The sequence below is a fragment of the Lepisma saccharinum genome, chromosome 1 (assembly GCF_977018435.1).
Source record: "Lepisma saccharinum chromosome 1, izLepSacc3.1, whole genome shotgun sequence".
NCBI classification, from domain to species: Eukaryota; Metazoa; Arthropoda; class Insecta; order Zygentoma; family Lepismatidae; genus Lepisma; species Lepisma saccharinum.
The window spans coordinates 96625021-96642319 of record NC_139229.1 but is presented as its reverse complement, the minus strand read 5'-3'; the positions used below and the strand labels follow the sequence as shown (position 1 = coordinate 96642319).

General features: G+C 39.1%; 1 protein-coding gene across 1 annotated transcript; it reads left to right on the top strand.

The window, feature by feature from the left end:
• Positions 1 to 894: 894 nt before the first annotated feature.
• Positions 895 to 17190, top strand: Akh (Adipokinetic hormone). The gene is made up of 3 exons (XM_083118878.1): positions 895 to 990; positions 12191 to 12373; positions 17057 to 17190. Exons 1-3 carry the CDS (start codon positions 988 to 990, stop codon positions 17099 to 17101), a joined length of 231 nt encoding a protein of 76 aa, XP_082975004.1. The 5' UTR covers positions 895 to 987; the 3' UTR covers positions 17102 to 17190.
• Positions 17191 to 17299: the final 109 nt, after the last annotated feature.

The window sequence follows — 17299 nt, the reverse complement described above, 5'->3', positions numbered from 1 at the left end:
ACTAGGAAAGTAAGGGAGAATAGGGCGTATAACAAGAATAAGGATGGATAGGACAAAACTCTCAAAATAGACAAACAAAATAGGCTATAAAACTTATGAACATCGGCAGATTTGTCATTTTCCTGGATCAGGTAGTGGTAATGTCGCAGTCTTGTGGTACGGATCCCATTTTAAACTGTAGGTCCAGTCTCGATTAGACTTTCTGTGCATGAAGTGGATTTCAAAAGAAACTCAAACAAGCAAGCACTCAAAAAGGTATTATCTTCGAAATAGGCACTGCACTAATGACTGAAATAGACAAAAGAATAAAAAATAAAATAAATATATAAACAGCCACCATAAAATTCATGTATCCCTTACAGAAATAACCTGAAACTGTTTTTACACGTAAAAATCTTCATTTTCTGGCCAAGAATCAAAAAAAGAAATTGAGGGCAAATCCTTAGCTTGCTTATGACACATATTATACCATAAAAAAAAATCAAAAAAAAAATCTCGGAGTTCGGATCACCAGTTTCTCAACCGATGGCGCCACTGTACTTTTTAATGGTTCATTATTCCTATTATTGCTTGTCACATTGAAACCACCGACGATGTGCCAATATTATTTTCAATATTTTTTTTCATCCTCGCATCTCTTTTCCGCCTCGAAAACGAAAGGGAGAAGATAATGGACAACACAATTTTGCGAAGCTGAAATTCGTGGGAAGAGAAGAAGAAGGGGAGGATATGTTGTGAATCAAGTAATAGTTTCGAAAAGCGTTATGCTCAGTCCGGGGCCGCCAACGCTCTTATTTGCCACTGAAGAAAGGCGCGGATGCGTAGGTGCAGGAGGCATTTCTAGAGTAGGGAGGATTCTTTTTTTTCAAGTGGTGTGAATCGGGGTATAAAAACACCAACTCGCTTACTTCAGTTCCAACTCCTGCGAACAGCCGTACACAGGTCAGTCAGCGTGTGACAGACACCAGCGTTTCTCCACCTATCACTATGGTAAGTATGGCGTTGTCTGTAGCAATAATCTATTTTTGTACGTATATGTTTTGTCTTACTAAGAATTTCGTCACTGTGTAGGTTCAAAGAAACCCTATACTCATGGCGCAACAGTAGGGTTGCTATACGTCCCGGAATGGTGTAATTTGTCCCGTTGTCCTGAAAAGTATCTTCGCCACGCACTAATGTCCCGTAATCATGTGGAAAAGCAGAAATGATTAAGACTATACTTTATTGAATTTCGTTATTTATTAAATACATTCTTATGCATGAATATGTTATGTAAGGCACAAAATGGTTTTCTGAAAATTCTTTGGAAGTCTTTGACTATTGTTGCAAAAACGTGTCTTCTAGAATTAGGCCTACAAGGCTGTGTTTTTGGGTTTTGTTTTTTCCTCTCCTCTCCTTCCTTGAAAGTCGTCTTTACAAGCTTCAGAACCCTACGGCTGTTTCAGTGCACAGCCCGTATATAGCAACCGTACGCACCAGCCATCTAAGGGCACTTCTTTTCTAGTACCTCCCCGATTGTCGTCGCTAGACTGGTTCAATTCCTAAATTTTGGTGGCTTCTACCAGGAATTGCACCCGGGAGCGCTAACCAGAAGCTCCTGTGTAGGTTCAGAAGCATATAATAATATGGGAGAATAAGCTTGTGACAGTAAAACTTTGAGTGTGAGATAGGAAAATTATACTAGGAAATAGGGATTGCACAGAGGCGAGACAAGAGTTATAACAGTTTTCTCCCATCTTGTTCACTTTATGTACAGACAGGCTAATCGGGACTGAAACTTCAATTTAAAGATCCTCTCGTCTCCTGAACGAAGAAGCACGCCTAGTTCTCAATTGCTAATACTTGTTTCGCTCTCGGTCTCAGATCCTAGTCAATTTTATACTACTCCACTTTATGTACGATACGTACCAATATGTAATGTTCCTACATCGAGAATACAACCCAGGACCTTTTGACTACAAGCTTTCCCCAATAACGTCGCTGTGTTATGAAGGGGTAGAGGTTCGATTTCTAGAATTGGCGCAGTGCTTCAGATCCCCCATTTTAAACTGTAGGTCCAGTCTCGATTAACCTATCTGAGCACAGAGAGAACGTACAACAAACTTCGTACTTTGCGCATTTCGTGCTGGACTCGCGTCGCCGCCCGAATGTTTCGAATCGAGTCCTGGTACGGGTGTTCCTTTGCGACTGTCCTTTCATCAAATCTGTCATCCCTCATCGTCGTCGCGATTAGCATAAAGAGGCAGAATAAGAGGAGTCGAATAAGAAAAATGTAATTTGAAACAAATTTGTGACTTTCACTACAGAAACGACAGCGTTGGCAAGATCAATATGGGGAAGGGCTTCGTTCTCGGTCTGGTGGAATAGAGTTGCTGCCTCGCTTTGGTTTCGCAGGGGTATAAAAAACTAAAAATAATTCCAAATGTGGGCAAAGATAACTAAGACAAGATACAAAATGTGATCTTAAAACATCTAATTTATTAATTCATACAAGATTGGATTAAAAGTTATTAATTCTTGCACCGGAGTGGCCTTCCTAAAGAAGGCTCAACTGGTAACAGCATGAATAACTATGCAATACGATCTAATTCGTATACGTCTCAACCATATTGCTGCTGATTTTAAAATTCGGCTGAAAACCGTGCCAAAAATTATTATCGCATGTTTATTATTCTGATGTAATGATACACGTGACACAGAAAACACACAAACATTAAAAAACACATACTGTACTCGTTAGTTAGAAAAATTAATGGAAATTTCCGTAATCGAACTCGAAATATTAAAAAAAGAAAAAAAATGAACTGGATTTAAACATTCAGTCGCCAAGTGAAAATTTTCAGGCGTCATGGCGACCGGGCGCAATGTATTTTTCTACTCCCGATTAAAATAAAGAAAACAAGATTTTATAAATTAAGCAGTACATAGAACCTATCAATAGAGCTGCTATCTTGGTTGTCACAGTAAGACAATTTTGTTTTACGTCTGGGGAATTTCCATATACTTCAAATCCAAATCTACAAGTGTCACAAACTCATTCCGATTTTTACAGACACTGCAATCGATACTGTCTCGATACGGTCTACTCTCGCTTTGTTACTAAACGTTGTCTTTTTGCCACTTTTAACTAATTGCGATGTTGTCGATGAGTGATGATTAGATGCAATTGACGAAGCGACATGCAGAAATAGCACACATTCCCAGACCAGGATACGTACCCGGGGAAATTCGGTGGCCACAAAGTCGACTACTCACCGCGCTGGACCACGAATCCGGTTAGTTTCGATCAATCGACCCTTAAACGGTCGATTGAATGATAAATCGATTAGTTGATTGAATGGTTGATTCATTATTTTATTTTACTTCGATTATTTTTTGTAATTCTTCCACATCATATGAAGTTTTTCATTTCTTGTGGCACACTTTTTTAACGTCTCTTTTATTTGATTTAAGTTTTAACGATTTTTTCCCTCATATCCAGCGAATTCTTTGTTGATATATATCGATCATTTTTTGTCACGTGTTGCCCTAAATTAGCGTTCTGCTTTCTCCAATCAATAACTATAATTTTACACTGCTGATGGAAATAAAGAAGTGGCTCAGTTTGGAGTAACTTTAATGCTTAAATCTAGCAATATAATGCTATTTTTATACAGTATACCATCATAAGTGCTCTGCCAGTTTTGTCTAATCGCGAAGATGAGGAGAAATTGCTCAAGGGACACACATTTCTTGGGACCGGTCACTTATAGTCCTCTTACCAATTCTACGAGCCATGAAAATGGCATTGTCTATCAAATGTATGAAATCCCGTGAGTAGCATCGTGGTTGCCACTGGCATTAATTTTTCTATCGAATAAGACACTAAAATCGATAATATGCCATGGGAACAATATCAGGTCACATTCCTTACCGTACGTGACATGTTTGCATAAAGGAAAGAATTCGTAGCATTTGTGAGAGATATTTACACTTCACTTCTGTTTCCCTTTAATTAGAACCAGATAACATTTTTTTTTGTATTTACGGCCTATTTGTCTTTTAGGTCATTTTTCAGTATTTTTAGTTCTTATTTAATTTTGAAAATCATATTTAGGTTCCCATTTTGCTATTTCCCTGTTGTTTTGTGAATGTTTACATGTATTTGCTAACATAACTTAGATATGGTCCTTTTAGCAAATGCGCCAATATTCGAAAATATTTTCAGTGCAAAAGCACAATATTATTTTGACTGAAATATTTGGCAATGGATAAAATAATTAATTGTGGTAAACTTATATTTACTCCAGCAATCTTAAAATACCTTGCACAACACAACTGGATTTTCAGAGGCTGTACTACGGTATCGTGCAGGGCCAACTCCGAAAGGAGGTGAATGACACACAGAAAAACCTCGTGTCGCATTTATGCAACATTGAAGTAAAAATAAAGAGGTAGTTGAAACCACCAAAGAATGGCTTTTATCGAATTATTCAAGTACTTTTTTTGTAATTTATGAAAAATCACTCCCATTTTAAGATCGAAAATTATTTTTTGGCCATATTTTGAAATTTTTAGCCCATTTTTGAATAATTTTAAGCTCCATTCTACAGACGTTTTTTTACTTTTTAGGTCATCAGCGAGCCCTACGTATTACAAATTTGTCGCTTTCAAATAGAAATAATAAATGTCAGTGGCAACCTTGAATCTTTGTAGGATAGAATGAGCAGGTTTAGGATGAAAAACTGTACATAATAACCATAACTAAAAAATGAACATCAAGTCAATCAAACGAAACGATCCCCCCATTCTTGTGTGATGATATGTAGAATTGGTAGGTAAACTATAAAATCGTGTCCCCCAAAAAATTCCCATCACGCAGACGCGTCATGAATTCCCCCTGTGGGCACCCCTGTGTTAGAAAATAATATATATATATATATACACATCCTATTTGAATGATGACCCTTTCTCAACAGACTAGAGCCGGACCCTGTAGCCGAGCGGTTAGCACATCACGCTGCGACGCCAAGGGTCACGGGATCGAATCCCGCTCGGGCTTGGTTGGGAATGTCTATTCATCAATTTCATCACTCATTCCCATCTTCGCAGATTTGCCAAGAGGCATAAAACGCGAAGTAAAATATACTAAATCGATCAATCAACAGACTAGAAACACTACGTTCAAACTATGCCAGTTTTCCAACTGTTCAACACACATTTGCGACAATGATATCGAGTTGTGATCCATGACCTACCACTCATGAATTTGCAAATAAATTGAGTCTCTGTGCTGGCATTATTTTAGAAGGTGGTCCGGATTATGGAGTCTGGCAGTTCAAAAGATAATGTTTTTGTCGTAACAATCTTCCGCTTACCGTGATCGTGAGTAATATACGGACGTTGCCTGTATTTCTCCTCCAAAATAGGCCCGCCCGGTGGTCGACTTTTGATTTCTCCACAGAAGTTCCCGGCCTCGAGTCCCGCTCCGTGCATGGGTGTACGCTGCGAGTATCCCTTCATCAATTTCACCTTATCATCATTCACTCTCATCGTCGCGATTAGCAAAAAGGGGCAGAAAAGCGACGCAAAATAAGTGTAAAAAATAAAATACTTTCTACATAAGTACAGGGTGGCTCAATAAGTCACTTAACACCCTCAGTACAAGGCCACTGCGGCATGGAATTTGAAATTGGCGATGACCAATCTTTATCAGGCCAAGGGGGAACCACATTGACGCCACCCACACGGTCGGCGGCCATCTTGATGTCCGCCATCTTGAATTCAACTTCAGAATTTTAAATGGGAAGGGGGTCGTGCGACATATCAAAATGGGCTAGAATTTCACGAGAAATGCAATGGTGAAGGGTTTTTCGACGTATCTTTAACCAGTAAAAAGTTATGACTGAATTCTTGTACCAATTAGCTCCTTTTCGAGGTGTTAGAAAAATGCCTTAAAATTTGTTTAGCGCATCGGTAATGCATCGAGATCAAAGTGACGTCTAGGGAGAGAAGTTCGCATGCCATTGCACACGATTTTAATCGGATACATCCATGAAGAGCTGCGCATTATAAATGGTTGTCGCGAACAATTTACAGTGTGACGCTTCCATTGAATTAAAAGTCCTTCACAGTGACAAGGCTAATGTTTATGTTCAGAAGGAAGTTCATAAACAGAATATGCGACCCTTGTCATCTGATAACTAACTTTGGACAAAAACAGGTTCATAACGTTCCCATAAGTGTTCTGGTGTTCTTCCCTATTGAAAAAACTCTGTAAAAAGTACCTTCTTCCATAAGCAAGGATGAAAAAATCTGTTTATTTAACAAATCCAAGTAGCCCTAAGCATTTAAGGTTCCGTTGATGGAAAATTGACTAACCAATCGTGTTCCACACAGCACGTCACACCATTAACTTACCAACACTAACCATTCAGCTTTGATCTGTCGAAAATGGGTTATCAGATAAAAAGCATCGAATATTCTGTTTATAAACTTCCTTCTGAACATAAACATTAGCCTTGTCACTGTGAAGGACTTTTAATTCAATGGAAGCGTCACACTGGTAATTGTTCGCGACAACCATTCATAATGAGCAGCTCTTCATGGATGTATCCGATTAAAATAATGTGCAATGGCATGCGAACTTCTCTCCCTAGACGTCACTTTGATCTCGATGCATTACCGATGCGCTAAACAAATTTTAAGGCATTTTTCTAACACCTCGAAAAGGAGCTAATTGGTACAAGAATTCAGTCATAACTTTTTACTGGTTAAAGATACGTCGAAAAACCCTTCACCATTGCATTTCTCGTGAAATTCTAGCCCATTTTGATATGTCGCACGACCCCCTTCCCATTTAAAATTCTGAAGTTGAATTCAAGATGGCGGACATCAAGATGGCCGCCGACCGTGTGGGTGGCGTCAATGTGGTTCCCCCTTGGCCTGATAAAGATTGGTCATCACCATTTCCATGTTGCGCGCTGCAGTGGCCTTGTACCGGGGGTGTTAAGTGACTTATTGAGCCACCCTGTACAGTACCATAACAATATTGCTTAAGCGCACGGTCATGAAAATCGGTGGCTGGGCAGAATTGCGCTTGTGCCACATATGGAAAAGCAAAGCGAGAACGGGACAAAAGTCGCTGGTTCCCGCGGAATGTGTGGCAACGTCGACCGGGCTGCGTTGACTAGTTCGAGCGTCAGACCTCTCTCCGGGGCACGTTTGTGTCATCCCTGACCCTTCGAGCAAATACCGTCAATTTGTATCACATGGATTAGAAAGACCAATTCTACAACGAGATCTTTCATTGTCTTAAACCTCCGAACACATGCTTCGACGTGGCAACAGCGCGAACTTCTGCCACCCGCCTAATTTCATGGCCGTGCGTTGTGTACTATTCCTTTATCTTTTAAGACAGAACTACCACATGAAAATACACCTATGTCTTCATGTACATTTAGAGTCGTATTATCAATACTCTGCCACTTCTTGCTAATCGCAGCGATGAAGATGAGTGATGATACAATTAAATTGATGAAAGACCAATCACAAAGGTTACTCATCCGCACGCCGGGATTTGAACCTTGGACACGACTTGAGTGGGATTCGAACCTGGCACCTCTAGTTTCTCGATGCATACTGACAATTCCGCCACAGAGGCTGGGAAGCGACTACTATCCAGAATCTTCGGCTATGTTATTATATCTGCGAATGCTGAACCCATAACCTGCATATTTACCAATCTGTCCCAGTAAGCTTTCATATATTTGGTGCCGGCCCCCGTGGCGGAGTGGTTAGCACATCGCGCCACGACGCCAGGGGTCCCGGGTTCGAATTCCGGCCTGGACAGATGTCTGTGCGTGTCTATTCATCAACTTCATAATCACTCATACCCATCTTCGCAAATTAGCCAAAAGTGGCGCAAGAAGCGAAGTAAAATAAAGCAAATCAATTAATCTTATATTTGGTGATTGACTCGTAACGGCGTTACAAGTTAATTTAAGTCTTATCTGTGACAAGTGACTTAAGGGGCAAAACCTATCTACATTAGGAACGGTTCATTCATTGTTTTTTTCCTCTACGTTCTAACACATGCCAAGAAATGTCGCACCAAACTTGTACACAAAGTTAAATATTCATAAGTAATACAGCTATCGAAACTATTTTCCTGCTACGTAATAGAAAAGTAAATTACGTGTAGAAATGAGGATTTCTAATTTCCTGAATTTGCTTCACTGTGCGTAGCATTTTTTTTATTGAAATGGTGAAGGAAATTGGATATTCTCACTCATTCGTTTCAAAGATTCTAAATGGAAACTACCAGCGTCATCTCTTGAGCTAATTTGAAATTCCCACTTCAGTCTCATTTCCTTACATAACAATACACAGATTGGTCGATACTCGAAAGCCAATAAGACGGCACCGTTAGGAAATGACAAGAATGCGAAATCTTGGAGCAAAGTACGTTGTTTTCATTACCTCAAGGTTTTGCAAAACTTCCACAGGCATTGGAACTGGAAATTGTAGCGAAACGAAAATCAGAATAGCCCATTCGAGGCTTATCGAGATTAATCCAAGAGAGATGTCTATAAAAGCAAGACATGGCCGAGAGTTACTGTAAAAGAGTCTATGAGCTGATTGAATTAACTGATTTATTTTAATTCGCGTTTTTGCGACTTTGGCTAATTGCGAAGATGAGGATGAATCATAGGCAACGACTTCGGAAGGGCAAGACTTTTTCTGCCCGCCAAAAATTCACTTAGAGGGACAGATATGATATATATTTACATATAAAAAATATTGTTTATGTCAACCTTGCCTCCCCCCCAATTTTTTTTTAAGTTGGCGCCTCTGGGATGAATTGTGATAAGATGGAATAGATGAAGGACAAACACATGTCCAATAGAGGATTATACCGGCCATCGTTCCAGACACCAGAGCCTCGCTAGTCTGCAAAACGCAGTTCAGGGTGTAGTACATGCAAGTAGTACCCATCTATAAGAGTCTAGTCTTGCTCGATTTCATTTGTTATTTAGCGTCGTTTTTCTTCTACTTCTAACGTCTACGACATTTATGGGCGGATATTCTCGTCACCAGTGCTTCATACATTTTTTCTCATTACCTTAACAAAAGTGGAATCATGTTTCTTCTTTGGTGAGGGGAGGGATGGGTGGATTTAATGCATTCATTCATGGCATTGCTCGCCGTACAGGCCTTTTTTTTCGGTCAGGACAGTCCTTGGACGCTGCATTTAACATAATGAAAAAGTAATATAATGGTCCCTTGAGTAGCTCGATTGTCGCATACAGTTTTCAACTTCAGACATTAACTATAGCAGACGAAGTTTCTCGAATGGATAATCTAAAGTTGAGAACCTGTTTCGTCCATCCTGATACTAGTTACATGATTGTTTCATTCTAGAAAGGAGAGAAAATTTATCTGTCTTTGAGGCGCCATCTATACAGAAAACCAACAAGCTATGACAGAAAAAGGAGACTGAAACCGTACTGTTAAGAATATATCTAAATATAGTAATTAATGAAAACCATACATAATTGTTTCCAAAGTTATTAGGTTATTTGACAAAGAAAAAATTCAAGAGATAATGCAATTATGTTTTCCTCGCTTCACAGAACCATGTTTGCATTGTTCTTAAAAATGTCGCTTTTAGCCTCTTTTAGCTAGACGCGACGTTTAGAATGAATGATGAGATTGATGAAGTGGCTCTCAGAAGAGTTCGTACCATGATTCGAATCCGGAACCTTCGATGGCTAGATCCCGAGGCTACTCAAGGAACTTCAACTAATCCACAGTTGCCAGGTCTCACTCTATCCACGCCTTCCATCTGTCCCTATCCTGAGCAAGATCTATATATTCTTTTCTATCCCTACCAATTTCCTTTAGGTCCATCTCAACATTATCCCTCCATCTTCGTCTTCCTACTGGTCTCTTACCATCAGGTTTCCCAACAAGAATCCTGTAAACTCCCCTTTCCTCTCCAATTCGTGCCACATGGCCTGCCCACCTAAGTCTTCTTGATTTAATCATTCTAATAATATCTGGACATGAATACAAATTATGTACTTCGAAATTATGTAACCTTCTCCGCTCACCTGTCTCCTCATCCCTTTTAGGCCCAAATATTTTCCTAAGGATCTTATTTTCAAATACTCTCAATTTATGTTCCTCTTTCAATGTAAGGGACCAAGTTTCGCATCCATATAATATTACAGGCAAAATTACTGTTTTGTATATTTTAACTTTTAGTTTCTTAGATATTAAACGAGAAGACAAAGGTTTATGAAGAGAAAAATAACATGCATTTCCTGAATTAAGCCTGTTTTATATTTCCTCTTTAATATAATTTTAATTTTTTAGTATTACTCCTAAGTACTTGAATTTGGAAACTGGTTCAAACGAGTTGTTATCATTAATTAGATTTTGATTATTGCCTATCACTTGGTTTCGCCCTGTAAGCAAGCATATATTTAGTTTTATCTTTGCTAACTTCCAAACCTATCTCATTAACAAATTTTCGACTGGAAATATTTTGAGGCGGTCAAGTAACAAGTTGCTAAGTGGACTTTGATCTCTCAAAGTTCAGACAAGAGATTTGGATAGCCCGAAGAAGTTGATTTCATTTTTGTTATTTAGTGTATCTTTCCGTTCTCTTTTGGCTAATCGTGATGATGATGAGGATTAATGAAAACGTTATGAAACTGATGAAGGGACACTCACAAAGACAACCAAGGCTTCTGGTGTCGTGACGCGCTGTGCTAACCACTCCTTCACGGAGGTTGGCAGAAGCCGAAGAAGAATGATCATGTACCGGGTTTTCGTAAATGATTGTCGGGGTTTCCTCATTGTTGTAACCGATTTGGGTGAATGACACGGTGAACACAAATGCACGATATTCTTGAGAAACTCAACAAGTTTTGTTCCTTATTTGTTTCATATACCTCTGTTTACAGATTCTGCCACTAGGCGGCAGCTTTCCAAAATGGCAGATATTGCTAGTGAGAAGGCGTTCTGTGTCCTTGAATATCACGCAACGAGGTCCGTTACAGTTGTGCAGCGATATTTTCGTGCGCGATATCGGAAAGATGCACCATCAGACAATTCGATTAGAAGGTGGTATGCGCAGTTCAAGGAAAAAGGTTGCATTTGCAAAAACAAAAGCAGTGGTCGACCATCAGTGCCGGAACATGATGTGGAGCGTGTTCGTGAAACCTATCTACGGAGCCCGAAGAAATCGATTCCTGCTGGATCCAAGGAACTAAACATACCGAAGACAACATTATGGAGTGTTCTACGAAAACGGCTCAACATGAAACCATACCGCCTAAGTCTGCATCAAAAGCTAACACTTAACGACCGTCGTGTACGGGAAACGTTCGCCAGCGATATGCAAAATCTCATGACTGACGATGACAATTTCATCGAGAATTTCGTTTCCACTGACGAGGCGACATTCCACCTAAGTGGAAAAGTAAACACACACAATGTGCGCATATGGGGAACGGAAAATCCTCATCAGTTTGTTGAATTGGTTCGGGACTCGCCTAAAGTGAATGTTTTTTGTGCTGTGTCACGAGAAAAGGTGTACGGTCCATTCTTCTTCATGGTGAAAACAGTTACAGGATTGAAATTCCTGGATATGTTGAATGAGTGGCTATTTCCTCAAGTGGAAGAAGATTCTAACACCTTCATCATTCAATTGGATGGAGCCCCACCTCATTTCCACTGTGAAGTGCGATCATTGCTCAACAGAAAATTACCAAAACGTTGGATTGGGCGCGGGAGTGATGAGGATGAAAACCTTTTATCATGGCCGCCTCGTTCCCCTGACCTTTCTCCTTGCGATTTTTTTCTCTGGAGATACGTAAAGGATACCGTTTACTATCCTCCATTACCCACTACCATCGAGGAACTGAAAACACGCATAACGAATTCCATCAACAGTGTTACACGTGATATGCTATCCCGAGTGTGGCAGGAAATGGACTATCGCTTAGATATCTGCAGGATATCGCGAGGCGAACACATGGAACATTTGTGACTTTGTCATAAAAACTTGGTGAGTTTTCTAACATTTTGCAAAAAATTGCATGTGTCTACCTTTATTACGTAAAGTACAGTGCTTGTTTGTAACCCCGACAATCATTTACGAAAACCTGTATTTAATTCTCTATTGTACTGTTTTCCACAGATGTCTCGAGTAGTCCTGTCAGCCCTGGTTCTGGCAACAGTGTTCCTGGCGCTGTTCGTCGACACAACCACCGCGCAGATCAACTTCTCCCCCAGCTGGGGCAAGCGAGGGGGCGCCACGCCTATCCCAGACGCCTGTAGGCCATCCACGGACTCCATCATGTACATCTATAAACTGATTCAGGTAACAGAAATGGTCTAAAGTTGTAGGTTACTTATTTGGAATGTTGAGTTTGTTCATTTTATATTTGTCAACTGTTTAGAGTGTCACAGACAACTAGTATCAGAAGGACAAGTAGACTAATGTCTGGATCTCACGAGGTTAGATTTGTTGATCGATTTTCCAGTTGGACTTGGACTATAATCTGGTCCCTGGTCATAAGACCCGCACAAATTTTGAGGTGGACGAATTTTCTCTTTTGATCCTGTTAGGGCATGCCTAAAGAAAGAAAAAATCTTGGGTAGACATCTGGCATACCGGGCCCAAGTTTTCTAGGGGCCCATAAATTCAAAATGGCCTTCGCTTCACTCACCAACAAAATAAATCGATCATAACTCCTTTAAAATTGGTTTTTGACAATTTTGCGTAGAGACTTATTTTGTTCAGAGTTGAAAATGGAACCACAAATATTCTTAGTTTTTTTTATATCTTGTACTGTTATGGAGATATATCCAGTCAAAAAATTCCGTACCCTTTTCTGCAAGGATTCTAAGAAATTATTTTTTATTGCAAGATCCTGGTCATAAGATCCGCAGGAATTTTGAGGTGGACGAGTTTTCTCTTTTGATACTGTTACGGCATGCCTAAAGAAAGGGAAAAAAATCTTGGGTAGACATCTAACATACCGGGCCTAAGTTTTCTAGGGGCCCATAAATTCAAGATGGCTGATGTTTCACCACGCACCAACAAATTAAATCGATCATAACTCCTTTAAAATTGGTTTTTGATAATTTTGCATACAGACATATTTTGTTCAGAATTGAAAACGGAACAAAAAATATTCTTACAGTTGTTTTCATATCTTGCACTGTTATGGAGATATATCCAGTGAAAAAATTCCGTACCCTTTTCTGCGAGGATTCTAAGCAATATTTCACACATTACTTGACATTCCGGCATATAAAGGGCAAATAATTACTGCCTGTGATAATTTGTTGATGCATACTATTGTGGCGCATGGCCTGTGTGACGTTATACGTGTCAAAGATGGCTGCCTCTGAAGAACAAAGAACATCGACCATGTCTCCTATCTCCTTCAGAAGTGCGTTGGGTTTTGAATGAAGGGAAGACATGTGTATGGAGGATGCCTTGAGGCATGCAATCATAGGTAAAATTCTAGGTGTTTTGCTGGTCAATGTGTCAAGAGAAGGTACATGGCGTCGAGGATCCAATATGGCCACCACGGAGGTTCTGAGCATAAAATACTGTCCATATCCTGATTTACAGTTCGTTTATCAGATTTTTCCAGAGGAATTATCTGTTCATAAATAACAAGTGAAAATATATTATTATAATTTTTGTAACTACAGTAGTGTCCAAAAGTTAAGCATGACGAAGATATGAGAAAATGTGTTATTGATGAAGTGTCAGAACTGCACAAAACGTAGTGAAAATTAATCAAAATGTTACATGAATTAACAATTATTTTTAGTGTGAAGACAACAAAAAAAAAAAAAAAAAAAAAAAAAAGGAAAAAAATTGAAGATGGCTTCCTTAACAAGAAAAAGAGGTTTCTATGTGGCGTGATCATCTCAAACAGCTACACAGCCTTGCAAAGCCGTAAATCCAGCTCCGGCCACATTAGGGCCGAACTATTCTAGCGTGCACCACAGCCGAGTTTCACTGACCACCGATTCGAACCATTTTTTTATCTGCAGAATTAGCCAGAAGCGTAGTGCCGTGCCCCCCCCTTCCCCCCACCCATTACACTTGATTTCTTGCGTTGTTTGGGTAACAATAATGGACAACAAAAGTTTTACTGAATTACGAACATAAACCATTAGATATGCATTAATCAAGAACTATCACAGTCGGGAACCAGGAAACTGTGGCTTAAAATTAACTTTTTGTTATTAAAAATACAATGTGTGTACGGAACCGGATCGAAACTTGAAATTTCTTTAAAACCATCTACGTTCGGAACAGAAATATTTCACAGTTTCCAGGCCAAGTCGGGAAATTTCCAGCCAATGTAAAAATCTCTCAAATTCTATACATTACTGACCCCCCACCCCGGTCCTCTCAAGCGATATTTTTTTTTTGCATTTCTGGAATAAAAATTGCCAATACCAAGATTTTGTTTTCCAGATCACGGTGCCGACTTTTCGAAATCCCACACACCCCTAAAAATACACGCAAATAACGTAACAAGATTTATTTCATGATGCGGAAATCATAAGTAACCGAGATAGCCTCGACGTGTGACCAACGTTTCTCATATTCCTCGTATTCCGTAGCAGTTTCACAGTTTCTTTTAACGAGGTAAAAAAAAAACATGCGGGAATTACACCACCATTAAACCTAATACCCCTGAACTATCGCAAATGTAAAATTACAACCAACAACGACGTTAATGTGTAGGTGGTGATAAATGGTGCCCTATAAAACCCCATCCATTCCATTGTTTTATAACACATCTACACGAGCTAGAAGCAACACAAACAGTTCTATCTTCATAAACAGAGCAAAATTTTGCACTTTCTCGCAGGTGTATGTACGGCCACCAATATACAAACAAGAAGTAATGCAAAAGAAATATGGTATCTTACCTTTTGACGCTTCGAAACCATAATCCACACCAACATTTGACGATGAAAGCATTCGACATCAAATTCCTTATTTGGAAATAAACAGCTGCGTGGCTATGTCTGTCCATTATTATAGTACGTGTATAGTACTATTATTATATTACGTGTAAAGTACTATAACTGCAGAACAAGGACAATGTAACAAAATATAAGTTATATTCCGTCACTTGAACACACCGCGAACACGTCCGAAGTCAACCATGCAACTAACGCTACTGCAGCACACTCTAGCGGAAAACTGCTGAACTTCAACCAAGTGGCAACTTTGTTCCCTGCAAATGCAGGCAGGCATGAGAGGAATCGGAACAGAGCAGCTACAGGGGTACAAGGCGCTGTAACAGGGACGATGAATGGGAAGTTTCTGCCTTATAGATTTTATAAAAGAGGTGATAAAGGGTGGACTGTGAAAATAGCGGCGAGCTGTTGAATTATCGTTGTGGCAAAAGATGACACGAACAGGTGTTAGGTAAAAAAAGATTTGCAACAAACTGAAGGATGACAATCAGTTTCAGATCAGGTTTTCTAGCTGGACTTTTTCTTTCGAAGGGGAAGGAATTCTAAAGGATGATAACCAAGTCCTTGGGGGTAAGGAGATACCCAATAAACTATTTCGTAATTACCACTCGTAATCTTCGTTTTAAAAGTTGTTCAAAGACAAAAATGATATTTTAAAGAAGTATTTGCATTTTCGGCTTTGCTTTTTTCGCCGAGTTCTCTATTACTTTCATTTGAAAATGTTGATTTTCTCAAAATTTCGGAAGAGACTCTAGTCCCATCAGCTCCTTTATGAGCATTAATGGAGCATTCAGACCAAAAGGAAAGCGACACATGACGTGTCGCTTGGAAACGGACCGACAGTAATAACGGCAAACTTTTGTACAGAAGCGACACGACAAGCTGCACGTGTTCTCCTGAAATTTGTCATTTTAGTTTGCTCAGCAAATTTAATTAACAAATAAAAAATGCATACTTTTCATATATAAATATTTGGTGTGTGAATGTGATGATTGTTCTATTGACAAGTTGACGTCTTCATACTGTTTCCCCTGTTCAGCTGAATGTTACAATGAATTAAAAAATTAACTCACTACCTTTTCTCCAACCAACATAATCGAAATCAAATTAATAATATCGTTGTCAGCACATGGCAACAGCACACAAACCTCTGCATTCATAATAGCTACCAACGGGCTTGCTATGCCATTCGTATGGTGAAATTAATAAATACAATAATTTAAATTGCTTGGTCCATTAATGATTGATTGATTCATTGATTTGGTGTTTTAATTCCACTTTATGCACAGTAAAGCTAATCGGAACTGGACCAACAGTTTAAAGTCGGATCCGAACCACAATGTGTCTCCACCGGGTATCGAACCCGGGATCCCCTGATTACAAGGCAATGATGGTACCACTGCGCCATCAGGGAAGCCGAGTAGTTCATTAAAAGTAAACATTTATTTGTAATTGATAACTTATATTTGCCTGTTTTTTTTTCAACTTTCCCCTGCTGTAACTTCGTTATCCATGGAATATCAATCTCATTTTTTTAAAAGGTATTTCTCATAGAGTACTCTTTATGCTGTATATATCAAATTTTTATCAGGTTCCCAACAAATATTGGCGCCCAAATTTTGAAAAAATATGAAAACTGAGCATTCTCAAAGAGTTGTATCTCAAAGACGAAACCAATAACAGAACTCAAATATTTTCTACTAAAACTTTGGATGTACATCTATCCTCTAAAGAAATTGTTGGTCTGATATTATTAATTTCCCTACTAAAAAAAAATCCTAAACTTTGATTTCTTTTTTCTTTCAAAATTGAATATCAATTTTGGCCCTAAATTTCATCCATTTGCGTTAGAGATGGTGAAAATGGGTATAGAACATAAAATGTGGCTTGAAATGAACTGAAAACAATGTTTTTTTATCCCATCTTTCTATCATTTTCCTTTGCTGAGTTGGTGGAGACTAACCCACAAGCATTGGTGTTTTGTCGACATTCCACTGCCTTTTTTGAAAATATACTAATAGTTGTATTTTTCATTTCCTTACAGACCGAAGCCCAGAAAATCGTTGACTGCAGCAAGTTCACGAACTAAAGCTACCTCGCCCCTCCAGAGTTAAATTTAAACTTCGTTCAATTTGGTGACGTCATGGTGGCTGGCAAAAAATCCCAAGTGACACGGAGATCATAAATCTTCTATATTTGTGCGATCATTGTGGCAAATAAAGATGATTAATTCTTAATAACATTCTTTCCTCCATTGTACAATATGTGTTGTGCTTTTATGTTGTAG